The sequence below is a fragment of the Ruditapes philippinarum genome, unplaced genomic scaffold, assembly GCF_026571515.1.
Source record: "Ruditapes philippinarum isolate M1 unplaced genomic scaffold, ASM2657151v2 ctg1458_1_1_1_1, whole genome shotgun sequence".
NCBI lineage: Eukaryota > Metazoa > Mollusca > Bivalvia > Venerida > Veneridae > Ruditapes > Ruditapes philippinarum.
Genome location: NW_026854856.1, coordinates 134,411 through 150,434, shown reverse-complemented (window position 1 = coordinate 150,434; position 16,024 = coordinate 134,411). Strand labels below are relative to the sequence as shown.

General features: G+C 32.6%; 1 protein-coding gene across 2 annotated transcripts in view; it reads left to right on the top strand.

Annotated features, from left to right (window-relative positions):
- The window catches only part of LOC132741316 (complexin-like), a 51,364-nt gene that overhangs the window by 14,622 nt on the left and 20,718 nt on the right, over positions 1-16,024 (top strand). For both annotated transcript variants that reach the window (XM_060729447.1, XM_060729446.1), the window contains exon 2: positions 12,051-12,255. In XM_060729447.1, the coding sequence (XP_060585430.1) occupies positions 12,201-12,255 (55 nt within the window). In that variant the 5' untranslated portion in view covers positions 12,051-12,200. The remainder of the gene's footprint in view (positions 1-12,050; positions 12,256-16,024) is intronic.

Here is a 16,024-nt window from a genome sequence, read left to right as displayed (position 1 = left end):
TTGCACTTATTACAATTTTATTTCCTTTTTGAATCTTTATTTGTAGAACAAAAACTTCCAAGAAAATCTTTACTTCCTCATGGAAAACTGAAATTTGACCTATATATTTTATTTCGGGCATTAACACTGTTGTTGCTGTTTTAGAATCTTGGTCTGGCAGTTTATCAAAGCTTCTAGGTGATTCGGATGACATACAGTTTGATCATGTTCAATAACGTGAATATTTCTGGTGTCATATCTATACATTATTCACAGAGACAAGGAGAAGGAAGTTATTTCAATATCGGTTTATGTTTTCTATGACACTCTGGGGACTCTTCCCTGTTACCACAAAGGTAGCAAGTTTCTTGTGAAAAGTACAGCGAAAAGTAATCGACTTTCATATAAAAATCTCTATATTTAAACATTTATGTCGCTTAAGTAAATCATCATTAAATGATATGGATCACTATCATAATTGAACACATCTTCAGGTGTTACAGAATCATACCCTATGCAAACTATTTTTAATGATGAACTTTGCTTGACAGGTTCTTTGGTGACATTTGGACAATATCTTGCATTTACCATTGCTGTCCGGAACAGGCTTTTACCACTGCTGTCCGGAACAGGCTTTTACCACTGCTGTCCGGAACAGGCTTTTACCACTGCTGTTTATAAATTGGCTTTTACCACTGTTGTCCATTAACATGATTTTTATCACTGTTGTCCATGAACAGGCTTTTACGACTGTTGTCCATCAACATGGCTTTTACAAATGTTGTCCATGAACAGGCTTTTTACCACTGCCATCCATAAACAGGATTTTTAATGCTGCCAAACATGAACAGGCTTTAACGCTGTTGTCTACAAACAGGCTTTTACCACTGTCGTCCATAAACAGGCTTTTTACCATGTCGTCCATGAACAGGCTTTTTACCACTGTTGTCCATGAACAGGCTTTTTACCACTGTCGTCCATGAACAGGCTTTTCACCACTGTTGTTCACAAACAGGCTTTTACTGCTTCCATCAATGACCAGGCTTTTACCACTGTTGTCCATGAACAGTTGACCATGAACAGACTTTTACCACTGTTGTCCATAAAAAGCACTTCCATACAGGCTGATCTTGGTCTCCACTGTTCATGTTTCACAAAGTTTTGAATTTTCTCCTAAAATTGATAACTGGTTTTGTAAAGGATGGACAAGTCCATTGAAGATACAATGTACATAGTGATCAACAACAAAATGATACAAAATGTACCACAAAACTATTACCATAATAGAACAAGTTTGGCTGAATTCTCAGTTTAATTATAGTTATAGAGAATTGATGGTTTACAGCATCAATTTTGCATGTTACTGTCAGGTAGATTAGATTCTGACTTCCGGCTTTCTATTTGTACACACTGGTTTGATCACAGGTTATGCTTGAAAAAACAAACAAACATTGATAGGATTTATATGTTTTTGGAGTCTGCAGTACCATTTATATGTAGTGGTGCTAATCCTCTCCCAGTATCAAAACTAATAGTGATAACAAATGTGTTTATCATCTTAGTTGAAGAAAAATATTTCTTTTGTCTTCTTTTACCCCCTTGGTGTAGATATCTAAGAGAGACAGCATTAACAAGTAATGTTTAGTGGATATTGACCTTTCCTATTGACTGAGAGCTATGAACTTCTGGTAATGTTAAAAGGGCATATGAAGCATTGATAAAATTCACAACAGATCTGTCTACATCATTTAACCTTTACCCTGCCATATTGCTTGGATTCCATTTATGGGACTGTTCAGTAAGGGGGAAATCCTAATGAAAGTTTATAAATTGATCATTATATAAGCTAGTAGAACAAATTGTGGTATTGTTCAAACAACACATGTTTTTAAAATGACAATTAAGTTATTAAAACAGATTGTTGTTAAATTCAGATTGTTGTTCAAGTAAGATTGTTGTTCAAGTAAGATTGTTGTTCATTTAACATGTTTAAGATTATTGTTCATTTAAGATTGTTGTTCAATTAAGATTGTTTTTCAATTAAGATTGGTCTTCAATTAAGATTTTGTTCAAGTAAGATTGGTGTTCAATTAAGATTGTTGTTCAATTAAGATTATTGTTCAAATAAGATTGTTGGTTAATTCAGATTATTGTTCAGTTAAGATTGATGTTCAATTAACATTGTTATTCAAGTGAGATTATTGTTTAATTAAGATTATTGTTCAATTAAGATTGTTGTTCATCAATTAAGATTGTTGTTCAAGTAAGATTGTTGTTCAAGTAAGATAATTGTTCAATTAAGATTGTTGTTCATTTCTGATTTTTGTTCATTTAAGATTGTTGTTCAATTAAGATTGTTGTTCAATTAAGATTGTTGTTCAATTAAGATTGTTGTTCAATTAAGATTGGTGTTCAATTAAGATTGTTGTTCAATTAAGATTATTGTTCAAATAAGATTGTTGTTGGATTAAGATTGTTGTTCAATTAAGATTATTGTTCAATTAAGATTGTTGTTCAATTAAGATTGTTGTTTAATTAAGATTTTGTTCAATTAAGATTGTTGTTCAATTAAAATTGTTGATTAATTATGATTCTTGTTCATTTAAGATTGTTGTTCAATTAAGATTGTTGTTTAATTAAGATTCTTGTTCAATTAAGATTGTTGTTTAATTAAGATTATTGTTCAATTAAGATTGTTGTTCAATTAAGAATTTTGTTCATTTAAGAGTGTTGTTCAATTAAGATTCTTGTTTAAATAAGATTATTGTTCAATTAAGATTGTTGTTCAGTTAAGATTGCTGTTCATTTAAGATTGATTTTCAATTAAGATTGTTGTTTAATTGACACTTAAGTAGCCATCTGGCAAAGGATTTGACCCATGTGACAAGTGCAGACCAAGATCAGCTGTCACATCCTTGCCATGTGATCATGGTCTGCACTGTTCACTATCCAGTTAGATTACTAATCATTTAAATGTTTATTTTATTTTTGAAATTTGCATAATGGTTTTTGGTTCATAATGAAAGATGGACAAGTCAGTTGTAGGAAGGGTTTTTGTACCCCACATTTCACACTAGCAACCAACAATTACTTTACACTAGAGAGTCAATTATCTATGACTTTTTACCATCAGTGATCACTTGAAAGGCCAAATTTCCTACAAGATGTTACACAATTGACCAAAAATCTACCTTTTTACCTGCTAAATTTGTGTGATGGAATTGGGTGGCTTTGATTTTTGGAAAAGTTCATTCAAAGTTGAAGGGATTTCAATATCAAAATACAAAAATTAAGCTGGCGCCAACTGTATAGAGTCTGATCAGACTACATGTATATGCAGTCTAGCCTGGCTTCCTACTGGTGGCAAAGGCTAATCACTTATGGTTCCAGTATTGTAAGGGCTATGAGGGTGCATTGACACTTGTCCTGACCACACACCACATAGTTTGTGTTTTTGCATTTTGAGACTACAGATTCTTTAAATTACAGGGACTTCAGTATAAAAATGGTGATAATTAATAGTCCAACATTATGGTCAGTTTATTCTACACTAATGTTAATATAGACGTTTTCATTTTCACTACTAACACCCTATTTGTTAGTGATTTGACATGTTGTTTCATGTGTTAATAGTTACCTTTATGTCAGCAAATGTCATTTGACATATGAAATTGTTTATTCCCTTAATGTGACACCAAGTTAAAACTGCAATTTCAACTGAGCTGATCATATTTGATCTAGCTTAGATCTATGAACAAATTTAGTGTTTAATCAATTATTATCTTGTAATGCTCTCAGGTATTAACTATTTTATGACTTTTATCAAGCACATCTGTTTGGATTTTTTGTGTGTGTGGGTGGGTGGTGGGTGTGTTTGGGCTAGAATGCTGATATTCTGGTAGATATTAGGTCACATTCCCTATTTTATTTTTAATTTGACTATATCCTTAAAATAGGTGGAGCTATCTGACTATATCCTTAAAATAGGTGGAGCTATCTGACTATATCCTTAAAATAGGTGGAGCTATCTGACTATATCCTTAAAATAGGTGGAGCTATCTGACTATATCCTTAAAATAGGTGGAGCTATCTGACTATATCCTTAAAATAGGTGGAGCTATCTGACTATATCCTTAAAATAGGTGGAGCTATCTGACTATATCCTTAAAATAGGTGGAGCTATCTGACTATATCCTATCCTTAAAATAGGTGTAGCTATCTGACTATATCCTATCCTTAAAATAGGTGGAGCTATACTACTTACCCTCAGGCATCTTGTCATTACACTTTTGGTTTTGTTTTTCGTGCCACCTTACTTTTTTTTCTATACCATTTTAGGTATTGCTTTGCTTTGAAACTAGAAATATTGCATGTTGTTAACTCTGTTATGAATTTTGACATAAGATCCCAATTTTGAGCAAAGCAAATTTAGCTCCCAAAAAATCCCAATCCTAAGTGTATGGGTAATATAATCAAGGCAAATTTAAATAATTGTAATAATACCTATTTTTTTAAAACCAAATTTCATACTTATAATTATTTTAACAAAATAATGTAAATTTGTTTTTACCCTGTTCTGAGACTCTCCAACAAACAACCAACTTTTGCCTTGTAATTAATCAACATCATACAAGAATAAAAATGTGTCATCCTTAGCATGCAATTCAGTCATAAAAAGCAAAGGAAATGGTGACATTTTAAAGACAGCGACAACTTGTCTTACATGTTTTGTGGTCGAGGAGGGGGGGGGGGGGGGGGGGGGGGGGGGGGGGGGAGGGGGGGAGTATAGGAAGAAATATATTCAAGCACTGGTGTATAGACACAGTAGCAAAGCCTGTCTGATATGCAAGAATTTGTTTCATTTATTACCATACAGTTATGGTTAAAAGCTTGGGTGTAATTTTGCAGACAATTCTCTTCTGTTATATAAAAAATATAGTAATTGCGGTAAAATGTCTTGAAATAAACTACTTGCCACTTACAAGCCATTTTTTTTACCCCCCCTAAGGATATAACACTATGTTGCAATTACACCCTATTAACTCACGATCATCGCTAACCTATTTTTTCTTGAAGGAGCTTATATGATTGTATTAGAATTATTGTTAGCTTGGTTAACCTTAACTTCCATATTGATTTTCCCATACAGCAATTTCTTATCTCGGTATTCGCTTTAATTTGTCGGACAGAGTACTCTCCCTTGACGGTGAATGACGGGTTTCGCTTTAATCAAATTCACTATGGAAGATGGAGATGATTCAGATTGAATGTGATTTTTATGATATTTGACAAAAATGAGTTTCGATGCATTGTCAGCAAAGATTTGTCTAAATATAGCACAGAAGTGGTCTTGGTTTTCTAGAAGCTTTCTTTTGTAATTCCTAGTTCTCTGTTCACATGCAATGAGAACTTAAATTTTGTGAGACAATTAATGAAAGGAGACAGAAATGTCCAAATTGAAAAAAAAGAAGAGTTACTATTTTACAGTTCATAATTATGATAATGAAGATTTTTAAAAATCTAAAAATTCTCTGCATTTTGTATTTTGTTTTAAACAAAATTTGTAGTTTTCTTTTATTGAGAATAGAGATAGTTAAATGTTATTTTATATTAACTTATATAGAATATACTGAAGGAAGAGGAAAATATGTTTTTTGAATGTTAATTTGAATATTGTAAACTAAGAACTAAGAATGAAGTGTCAACTGGTAGCACTTCGAGCTTGAATATTCGAAAAATATTTACCCACTGTGTTGGCATTGGCTTTACACTTTGGTTAATATTTTACTTGAAAGTTGGTGGTTTCAAAAACTGTTGGAGGGAATTGGTTGAAACTTTCACACACATAATAATATGAGAGCACAGTAGAATAGTTACTTTCCAAGGCCCGTAACTCTTACATACATTCTAAAATAAATATTTGAACTTAGAAAATCCAGGCTCTTGATTCACTATTAAGCACTGAGAATAGTTGAGCACACTGTCTTACCAACAGCTCTTGTAATATTGATGGAGAAAACATGATTATAACTCTGTCTCATGATGATAATTAGTATTATAACAAAAAAAAAAATTTATAATAAAATGTAAATATTTAAAGGTTGCAAGTTCTGGAATATAATAAAACAGCTGAAATACTCTCTTTAAATTCAAGTGGAGAAATTCACATAGAATTTTAACATATTTTGGTACAAACTTCGAGTTTCTTTTTCTATACATCTGTATAACATAATATTTCACATATGGGTTTTACCAGCATATTATTCTTTTCATAACATGTTATTTTTATTCATGAAAAGAAATACAACGGTCATTGAGCCGAGACCTTCTCAACGTACAATATACGTGATACAATGTTAGTAATTACCCACAATATTCCCCGAGTGTTGCAGGCCTTGACGAGGACTCAAACTGGGAATACTGGGAATACTTTAACAAGTTTCCTGTTGTTGCGGAAGTACATTTGCCTGTATTGGAAACTTGCGTGCGTAAAAAATACGTCCATTGTTATTCGGTGACATCTTTAACTAGGTTGTATGCAAATCACATCCCAGAAGATTTTGAAAATATAATTTGAAATCGTGTTTGCTGAAACAATATTATGCTTGACATTTTTCTCAGTTAAGTAATTTCATTTTGGAAGAAAATATTGGTGATAAAGAACATTACGAAAAGAAATACAAATAACAGTACTCTTGTTTACTGTAATTTGTACCAAATGACCCCATTTGTTTGGTTGCGTACAATTGATCTTAAGGCCTGAATGTATTTTGGTGGATATTGAATATTTTTCAACCATTTGATTACTTTGAACCATCATAGTTAAGGAGCTTCTTTGAATTGGCAAGTCCGGGTTTAAAGTTTCCCAACTATCAATTGATTCCTTAGTTGCCAGGGCTTTGTGTTCAAATATAATTACGCTGCTCTAAAGAATATACTAGAATCATTGAGCTCATTTGTTATATAAATCTCATTGATCGTGGGTTTTTTAATCTATTGAAATGGTCTAGTAGCGCCAGGTTCCGTTGTTGGAACTGTTCTTTATCAATTTTGGGGATATCAATGTGTAAGTTTTTAAGTTTGTCAGTCAGCAGTATAAAGCCTGGTCAGTCTTCCTTATTTGCAAACTAGTCTCGGATATGTAAACTGTCTAAGATATGCAAACTGGTCTCTGATATGCAAACTGGTCTCGGATATGCAAACTGGTCTAGGATATGCAAACTGTCTAAGATATGCAGACTGGTCTCGGTCTGGCGGATATTCAAACTGGTCTTGTGGTCTCAGATATGGAAATTGGTCTTTGCTAGGCAAATTGGTCTTGGATATGCAAACTGGTCTCAGATATGCAGACTGGTTTTGGATATGCAAACTGCTCTTGTGGTTTCAGATATACAAATTGGTCTTTGATATGGAAATTGGTCTTGGATATGCAAACATGTCTTAAATGTGCAAACTGGTCTCGGATATGCAAACTGGTCTTGGATATGCAAACTGATCTTGGATATACAAACTGGTATCGTGGTCTTGATATGCAACTTGATATTTGATATGCAAATTAATCTCGAACATGCAAACTGGTGTGGGACATGCAAACTGTTCTTAGATATGCAAACTGTATTGGATATGCAAACTGGTTTTGGATATGCAAACTGGTCTTGGATATGCAAACTGGTCTCAGATATGCAGACTGGCCTCGGATATGCAAACTGGTCTCGGACATTCAAACTGGTCTGAGGCATGCAAACTGGTCTTGGATATGCAAACAGGTTTCACTCTAGACTAGTGGTAAAGACTTACCACTTTCAGGTCCAGCAAAGTAACTAAGGGTTAATTGTAATGAACAGTTATATGATTATTGTCTTTTGTTTACTGCAATAGATGGCCAGACACATTAATGATATACCATTTCCAGTCCTAGAAAATAAAACATACAATAAATATTAACCAGGATACACCATATAACTGACAGACTACAATACAACCACAGCAATAGCCTGAATGTGGTATACTTTCTACCTTTATGTTGAATGGTGCCTGTTAGATCTATGGTCAGGTTCTATGAATTACTATATTAGATATAGCATAAATAGTTTTCTCTCTTAACTTATGGCATTAGTTTGATTAGTTTCATTGAAGCACAACTGTGAATATAGATCTTGCAACTAAATCACATTCCCCTTGTGGCTGAGGGGTAGCCTTTACAGATTGAGGCATCAGAATTACAGCTGCATTTTAACCCTATGTGATCATAAGAAACGACTTTATAATTTTGAATTATTAGAATCTATGCAACTTTTAACTCTTACCAGATTAGAAGGTTTTGACCCCTGGTGTTGCTTAAAGTTTTTTATTCCCAAGGTGAGCCATAATCATTTTTTCAGTTTCCCCGGTGCCATGATGACCCTACACTGTGTTGTTGCATCGTTAAACCAAACCATATCAGACAAAAAAACTTAAATTGCACTTCACATACTGGTATTATTTAACAGTCCTACTATTACCCAGCTTCTGTCAAACATGATTTAAAAAAAATCTGAATGGCACTATTAGATTATTTCATCTATTGCCTTTCCCAGAGGGTATGGGTTTGAGAATTTATAAGATCATCACCATTATTTTATTAATCGGACACCGATACTCGGTCAAGTTTCAAACAGAGATTTAATATATCGTAACGTACAAAAAGTTCAAAATTAAATTTGAAAAAATATGTTTAAACTATTGAGCCTATTTTAAGATAGATCTGTTTAAACCTTAAAAGAACACATAGCTATAAAAAAGTTTATGATTACTGTCTGTAATGATGTAAAATAAATAGAAACATTAGACAACCATTGTAATGTTATGTTACCTACTCACAACATATTAATTTGAAATGATTTTCAGATAAAAAGTAGTTCCACACGAAAATAGTCCATGAGTTTTGTATATGGATTCAACAGATGATGAATAGTTATTGGCACAAAGTTTTAAGTTACTTTTTTGTGTCGTCTGCAAATTATTTTCTCGAAATTTTATAATGTAACAGACGCAAACTGCCATTTTATTGGTCTTAAGTTGGTACATTTCCTTGTAGTTTTTCCTTATATGCACTTGCAGCAATAAAAAGGTAGGTTTGGAGAATATTAAGGCTATTTAAAGTACTAATTTGCCAGCTAGTTGAGGGTAATGTGTAAGAAAGACATTAGAAAAAGAATGTTTTTATTTCTTTTGGCAAGGAGTTTTTAGTATTTAGACAAAAGTGTATGTTTTCTTTCTAACCTCTTTGAGTGAACATAGACATGTGCTTTAAGTCACACCAGTGGAGTAATTTAACTGATTGTGGAAGACAAAAAGAATCCAACCACTAATGGGGTTTGAATGTAGATTTATCTGATTGTAAAACACAAAAAGAATCCAACCACTTATAGGGTTTGAACCTACAAATTTAACTGATTGTGGAAGACAAAAAGAATCCAACCCTTTGTGGGGTTCGAAACCTATAAATTTAACAGATTGTGGAAGACAAAAAAAATGGCAGAACTTGTGGGGTTCAAACCTACAACCTTCTGCTTAACCCTTTCACTGCCATAGGGACGGTTCATGCCGTCCCTGTTATTTTCGGCGTATTTGCCATATGGACGGCTTTAGCCGTTTCTGTAATAATAATAGTAATAATAATAAATTAATAATAATAATAATGAAAATAATAATAAATATAAAGAAAATTATACCATTGACAATAATTATTATTATACTCACAGATTTGGAAACACATATAATTATTATAATACTAATAATAAATAATAATAATTATATTAATTAATAATATAGTCATTTCTTAGAAAACCCTCTGGCAAATAGGTAATCAATAAAACAATAACCCTCTGGCAGCGAAAGGGTTATGAGTCAGGTACTGTACCCCTATACCATTCTTCTTCTACAAGTTTCCACAAGTGGAGGGTAGCACTCTTTCTTCACAGGTCTCTACAAGTGGATGGTAGCACTCTTTCTTCACAGGTCTCTACAAGTGGAGGGTAGCACTCTTTCTTCACAGGTCTCTACAAGTGGAGGGTAGCACTCTTTCTTCACAGGTCTCTACAAGTGGAGGGTAGCACTCTTTCTTCACAGGTCTCTACAAGTGGAGGGTAGCACTCTTTCTTCATAGGTCTCCACAAGTGGAGGGTAGGTGTCAGACCCCATGGATGGCTTTAAACTGTTTTCATAAGTTGTTAAATCCTTACTTAGTGCTCAAAGAATTAAGGAACTTAATGGCAATGCACCCAATTTATGAGCTATTTTACCTTGTAAAATTAATGGCTTGCACCCACTTTACTAGCAATTTTTCTTACGAAAATTAATGGAAATATTTAAATATTTGAAGCCAGACTACTTGCCATTTGTACTTTAGAAAATTTATGGAAATATTCAAATATTTGTAGCCACTTTTCAAGCTATTTGAAATTCTATGCTTAAAAGTGGTGACTTTAAGTGCTAAATTACAATACAATAAAACTTTCTGTCTAAAGTAGTTTTAAATGTTCTGATATTACTTTGAGGCAAAATATACTCGCACATGCATATAATCATCTAAGCAGAGGAAAAAAAGAATAGAAGATGACAACAATGCATTATTTTGTATTAGAATGACGCCATTTTACTTTTCAAAACTCTTATCTGTCGACCCAAGTTTCTTAAAAGCATTTTCCTATATCGGACTCACAGAGGAATCATCAGACCTGCAAGAATAGGAAAAAAAAACATAAAAAAAAACTGTACAACACTTGATTAATCCCCTTAGAATTCCATTGAAAGACAAATACCAATTTCGTCTCCAATGCTTACTCGTAATATCAGGATAGTTTTAATAAGCCAGTTACATCAGTTGTGCACCGTTTACTTCAAAATACAGAAATCTCAATAAAATCCTCAGGCACATAGTTTCATTTATACAGATATTCAGTATTGATATATTGCTCTGCAAATGGGCAAATAAATTGATTGATAGCATTTCTGGTTTCCGCCATTATGCAAGAGTGATTGCTGCATTCACATTGTGTGTCAAGGCTGAAATTGCTCAAAAGATCAAAAATGAAATGTATCGTAAAAAAATAAAAATTCCCGTGCATTACAAAATGCATCATTGCTTTAAACCACAAGAGTATTAACCAACAAGTTATCTTTATTGAAATCTTCAAAGGTTTGCTTGAATTCATTCATAATCGTGTTCAGAAAAAAATGAAATCATCAGCATTTACACTTTATTTCTGGGTCTTATTTCTGACGATCTTGCACATTTGATTTACCCTGCTTTGATGTTGAATTTAACATTCATATATTGCCAATTTTCTGGAAGTGTGATTAGGAACATTATTGTTACTGCTTAAAAGACCACATACTGATGTCATAGGACTGTCATAATAGGAATGGAAAACCTATGAGTTAACCGAAACTAATACTCATATCATAGTCTGGAAACCTTTCTGTTGAAAATGTGTCAGAGTTAAATCGTATACATGCACAGTGCGTAAACTGGATTGCAGGTATTAGTTACCCGCACCACAGAGCATACCTATTTATTGGCTTATTTTTTTTCTGGGGTCTTCTTGTTGTGACAGCAGAGAAAGGGATAGCAATTGAAATATCATATTCATATGCTAGTTCATTTGTTTGTTTTTTTCTGCCCACCCTCCCCTCATACAAATCAAATAGCCTCATCATGGTTCAATGGCTACACCCCTTGTTCAAATCAGAGGGCATCATGTTTGGATGCTCTTTCTATAACTTACGCCCTGATAATGTAACAGAAATATTTTGCCGTTTTGTTTGACTTTAAATGCACATTTGGTATATTACAAAAAAAAGAAAATACATAGTGAGATAATTTAAGTAAGGATCCGATCTGATTTCTTTTCATGTCACAGATTTCTGTAAAAGACATGTGTACATTTGCAGAATGTGCAGCCAACAAAATAGATTTTGGTGGGACGGAAACTAAATATCTGGTTGAAATAGGCCAGTATGGCTGGCACATGCTGTTTCCGTCATTCGTATTACTGAAATAAACACGAATGTTTATTTTATATTTTCAGAATGTTACCACGGAAATAAAGCAGAAGACGTTATTGGAACATTAGTTAGACTGTGATATATTGGAGGGGAGCTAACTCCATGATCTTTCAATAATAAACGAGGGTACATCTTGTAAGGTATAACGAGGTCCAAAATTACGTGCCAAAACAATGGCTTCTTTCATCGCAAAGCAGATGGTAGGAAATCAGCTGAAGTCAGTAAAAGGTAATTTTTTAGTAAATTTTTATTTATGTATCAGTCCGTATCAGTTTTCCGTTAATGTCTTGGTCGCTAATTATTCCTGCAGTTTGCTTATTTACACAGCAACTCAGCTAGTAGATTAAAATAATTTGCAAAGTCATTAAATGCTTAGATAATGTCAATAAATTACAAATTTGTACCAGTGTGTCAATTTGCTGGTTCAGTTGTCTTCCTTTATTAAAATAAAAAATAAATCCATATATATATATATAGAGAGAGAGAGAGAATAATTATTCCAGCCTTATAAGACATTTTTTTAGTTTTTGTAAGCTCGACTTTTTTTGAAGAAAAAAATATAGGTATTGTAACAGTCATGTCGTTGTTGCCGTTGTTGTTGCCCTTGCCGTTACTGTCTGCAAACTTGTACCTTGATCATATTTTTTTAAGTTCTTGGTGTATTGTCTTCATACTTGGCCACAACAAACCTTTGGACAAGAACTTTCAGTAGAGTCAACTAACTTTGACCTTCATCCATAAATGATATATATATATATAATCGCTTTATTTGACTATTACTTTGTAATTAAACATTGGATTATTAGATTATTATATATGACCTTGACCTTTAGGTGACCTTGACTGTCAAATGATTATTTAATTTCTTAATGGATTGACTTCATACTTGGACATAACAACCTTTTAAGTAAACCAGACTGAACTTGGCCTTTGGTTTTTTTGCTATAATTGGCTGCAAATTTGTTATTTATGAGTGGTTTTTCTTCATACTGGGACACAATTATCCTTTGGACAAGACCTTCAAGAAGACAAAATTGAGTATGACCTTCACTCATCAATGACTTTGACCTTGAAGGTCAAATTGTTGTAATGTCACTTTTTTGCTATAATTGGCTGTAATTTTGTAAATAATGAATGCATTGACTTTATACATGTACACAACAATCCTTAACCTTTCTTAGGACAAGACAATAAAGAAGATTTAATTGCACTTGACATTGACCTTAATTGGACTTAACACTTATGGTTGAATTAGTGAATTTTGCTACAGTTGGCCATAACCTTATTAATTTATGGATTGATTTATACTTATACAAAAGAACACTTATGACAAATCCTGTATGTTGAATAATTCAAATATGACCTTGACCTTTATTTGATGTTCTCCAAGATCAAATTATTGAAATTTGTTTAAATTGTCATATGTTTGTTATTTATTTCAATCATGGTTCATACATTTGTACTTGGATAAAAGAACACATTTGACAAAACGGATATGTTGAATTATTCTGATATGACCTTGACCTTAATTTACCTTTACTGTCAAAGTCAAATTACAGAAGTTTACATGAATTGCCATAGCTATGTTATTTACTTACAGATTTTATTCATGCTTGGACAAAAGAACATGTATGACAAAACCAACATGATGATTAATTCAAATGTGACTGCCATGATGATTAATTCAGATATTACCTTGACCTTTAATTGACCTTGACAATTAAGGTCAAATGTGAAATTTTATTTTATTTGTTGTAAAAAATGTTTTGCAGGGGTACTCTACTAAATCAATGCGATCAGTACCTTAAAGCTGCCTTTATCTATTATTTCTCGCTCATTTTTTTCGTCTTCTTTTTTTTAAAATAAAAAGTTTTAAGTTCACAACATTTTGATGCTATTTGTTTTGTTCTTGAATGAACAGATTCATTTACAGGTCAGTATTTACTAACATTGTTAATGATATGTATACTAAAATACTAAATGGGGAATATTGGCATTTCAACAACAAAGTTGGCTTTGTTTGTTCTCTGAATAACCCCTTGTGTGAAAATATTTTAACACTATTTATAGAAGTAATTTCACTGTTTTCACCTAATGAAGTAAATAACCAAGGATGGTCTTTTAACTTTTAGGTGCTTGATTAATTCTGTAAATAATTCTTTTGTGAATATCACTGGTGTATTATATATCTATATTATAAAAACCTTTGATAAATAATTATTTCTGTAGAAAGTGATAGCCTTTTTGCCCTTCTGGGTTATTTATTTTCTCGCCTACAGATTAACCATGTATTCGGAAACAAATATTTTATAAACAGATATTTTATTTTTATGTTAGCTACAAATAAATTTAACATGTTTCCTTAAAAAAGACTTTCAGTGATTTTTTTTCAGTTAAATGGAAAGAGGCCTAAGACTTAGCCACTTGATTTTGGGAAAAATTATCGCGAAATTTTGCTAATTTGGGAAGTAAAAAAGCAGGTTTAAGTTCAAATTTTTTGGAAAGCTGCATGATTTTAAAGAAAATTTCAATTGGGAAGAGGCCTTTTATCAGAGTCTGTTATATAAGCAGAAAAATCACTGATTTACTTGCTGAATGAAATCAACAAGTTTGTGGTTTGGTGACTGAGTTATGATCCCCGACTAATACACTGACACCCTACTCTTCTTTATTAATAATTGTTTATTATTATTAATTTAGTAATCATTCTGAGTGGCTTTATTGTGTATATTTATTTTCATTCACCACTTGAAATCTATCTGTCATATTTATGTTTTTGGAAGATAGGGCAAGGTTACAGAGATTCTCTGGCCCTGAAATAGTCATTGATTCTGTAAGGTCAGCAAAATATAAAGCAGCTGTAGACTTACTCTGGAATTAGGAATATTTTGCTTTTTCCCAGCTATTCTGGGGGTACAAACAAACTCTTACAGTGACAGTTTCGAAAAATAAGTGCACAACAGCTTGAAATATATCTATCTTGTACCTGGGGTGGGGGGAGCTGGGGATTATAGCTTGGACAATACCCACATTTGCTGAGTTCCGGATAACATCTTTTATACAAACCTTGGTTCAATCTTGGTTCTCTCTATCTGCTCATATAATCATTCAATAGAAATTATAAAGAAAAGTGTGTCAGAACTAGAAAAAATATTTCAGAAATGAACAGACATTACTGTAATGTGTTATTTTATTTAGACAGAACCAATCAAATATTGATGACAGTGATGATTATCTGTTACAAATTGGTATGAGCATTTTGTATGGAAATAACATTTAATATAAAAATACATGTATACACCAGAACATTAATAAAAAAGAAAACAACAACAATTTTATTCATTATCAGCCATGGCAGCTAAGTTTTCTATTGATTGTATACATGTATATCAATCAATGACTGCGTGCAATAGTGTCATATACTAAGTTAAATAACCACAAAGATAAGTCATTGTCGCAGCATGTGTTACTTAGAATGGAAGATTTCAGTCACCTGAGGTCTCTTACTGAACTTTTCACCCTCAAACGTTTCCTGGACTTAATTTGATATATCTCCATTTGTGGCCATCTTAATTCTGCTATTAATATATATCTTATTTATGACACACTGGAAAAGTAAGTGATGATAACATTTAAATACTATATTTAAGCAATGTGTTAGACAGCTGATTGATTTACTTGAATTATACATGTATGTGTACATGTATATTTTAGCTCAACTAAGAATAGCAAACTGTCTTTGGGCAGGTCTTGTTTTAACATTTTGAAGTTATCTTAAAATGAATTTGTTTATACCTTATTTATTTTTGTTTGTGTAGAAAACAATAAGCTTATAGGTAAAAGACACACATTCAACCTCATTCCAGGATTTTACCAGCTGGTACTAAGCTATAAGTATAAAGTTTCTTGCAACAGCTTGCCCTGTCCCCCTGACAGGGTTGAACCCATGCTGTCAGCAAATTTCTTAGATTACTAGTCTGCTGGTTTAACCATTCAG